Genomic DNA, 1,509 nt, shown 5'->3' with positions numbered 1-1,509 from the left:
GCGGTGAGCAGGGGGAGGATGCGCCGGACACCCTTTGGCGTCACCCACCGCACGAGCGCGGGCGGCACCAGCCAGTGCGGGATCGGGATGCGCGTCTTCATGAAGATGGTGACGTCCACCTTGCCCTCCTCGGCGGAAGGGGCGACGACCCAGGCGCAGCCGTCGACCTGCATGCGCGTGCGCCGCTTCTGCTTGGGCAGGACGGACCACCCGCGGTGCACCTCCTGCTCGTCCTCCGGCGGCGACCGCGCGAAGCCGACGCACGCCTTGCCCGACTCGTCCGTCCGGACAAAGCCGACTGCGCAGCAGACCGAGTCGCAGCCGGGGAAGGGGCCCCACGGCTCGATCGAGACGTGGTACACGACGTTGTTTGGCGTGAACTCGTGGACCAGCGCGATCCGCTCGATCCGAGGCAGCCCCGGCCACTTTGGCAGCGGGATCAGGTCGGGCTCCCGCACGAGAGCGACGCACTCGAGCATCGAGAGCGGCACCGCCTGCATCTTCTGGGTGACGAGGGCGACGTGCGACGACTCCCAGTTGATGGCCAGCTCGTACTTGCAGCCGTCCTTCTCGGCCGGCGCGAGGATGGCCGCCTCCTCGCCGCGCGCGCCCATCGAGTCGATCAGCTTTGCCGCCTCCTTGAGCTCCGTGCGCTGGATCTCGAGGTCCTCGGGAGAGAGAGCGCCCTGCGACAGCCGCGCATTGATGCCGGCGGGTTGCATGCCCTCGAATACGCACGGCCCACCCTCGGCTGCCGCCGGCGCGGCAGCCGAGGGAGCGGCCTTGCCATGCTCTGCGTCTTGCGCCACAGCCTCCGCGCTGCCGAGGCCGGAAGGCCGGACCTCGCAATCGATGGTTGCCCCAAAGAACTCGTGCAGGCGCTCGGAGCGCTCCTCCACGTTGGGTGCGCGTTTGCTGCCGCAGGCTCCCATGTATGTTCTAGGGTAGCAGCGAGGGCTCCTTGTCGGGGCGTCAGCCGAGGTCGGGTTCTAGGGTAGCGGCGAGGGCTCCTTGTCGGGGCGTCGCCGAGGTCGGCGGCAACAAGGTTCTCTCGGAGCCCAAGGAGGGTCGGTGTTTTTTTGAGCTTAGCCTTCGATGTAATGAAACAACGCAAGGCGGACATGGCATATCGCTCTCGGGCCCACAGACATCCCGCACACTCGCCGCACACCCGCCGCCCCCGCGCGCGCCCCACCCCGGCCGGGAGAAAGGGGAGTGACAGTTTGGGACTCGCAAGCCCGAGTATGTTGAGTCCTGGCTCAACAACGCAGATAACAAGAGGGGGTGGTCCGGCTCACAGGTCCGGCTCACGCGCCTCGAGCTCGCCATCTACCGCACTGAACACTTCCGCCCCCTCGCTCCCAACCCATCCACCCCGCCCTGGGCCGCGCCGCGCGATCTCGGGCGATCTCGCGCGATCTCGGGCGATCTCGGGGCCGCGCCGCGCTATCTCGGGCGATCTCGCGCTATCTCGGGCGATCTCGGGGCCGCGCCGCGCTATCTCGGGCG

At 68.8% G+C, this 1,509-nt stretch overlaps 1 protein-coding gene across 1 annotated transcript; it reads right to left on the bottom strand.

The window, feature by feature from the left end:
• On the bottom strand, positions 1–1,050 carry EMIHUDRAFT_460697 (hypothetical protein; the record flags this gene model as incomplete). Its single annotated transcript, XM_005782623.1, has 1 exon — positions 1–1,050. A coding segment is annotated over exon 1 (930 nt), but the record flags the coding sequence as incomplete, so codon positions are not given.
• Between the last annotated feature and the right edge of the window lie 459 nt (positions 1,051–1,509).

This window comes from Emiliania huxleyi, assembly GCF_000372725.1.
Source record: "Emiliania huxleyi CCMP1516 chromosome Unknown EMIHUscaffold_1882, whole genome shotgun sequence".
Classification (NCBI taxonomy): Eukaryota; Haptophyta; order Isochrysidales; family Noelaerhabdaceae; genus Emiliania; species Emiliania huxleyi.
This window is presented reverse-complemented; position numbering and strand designations above follow the sequence as displayed.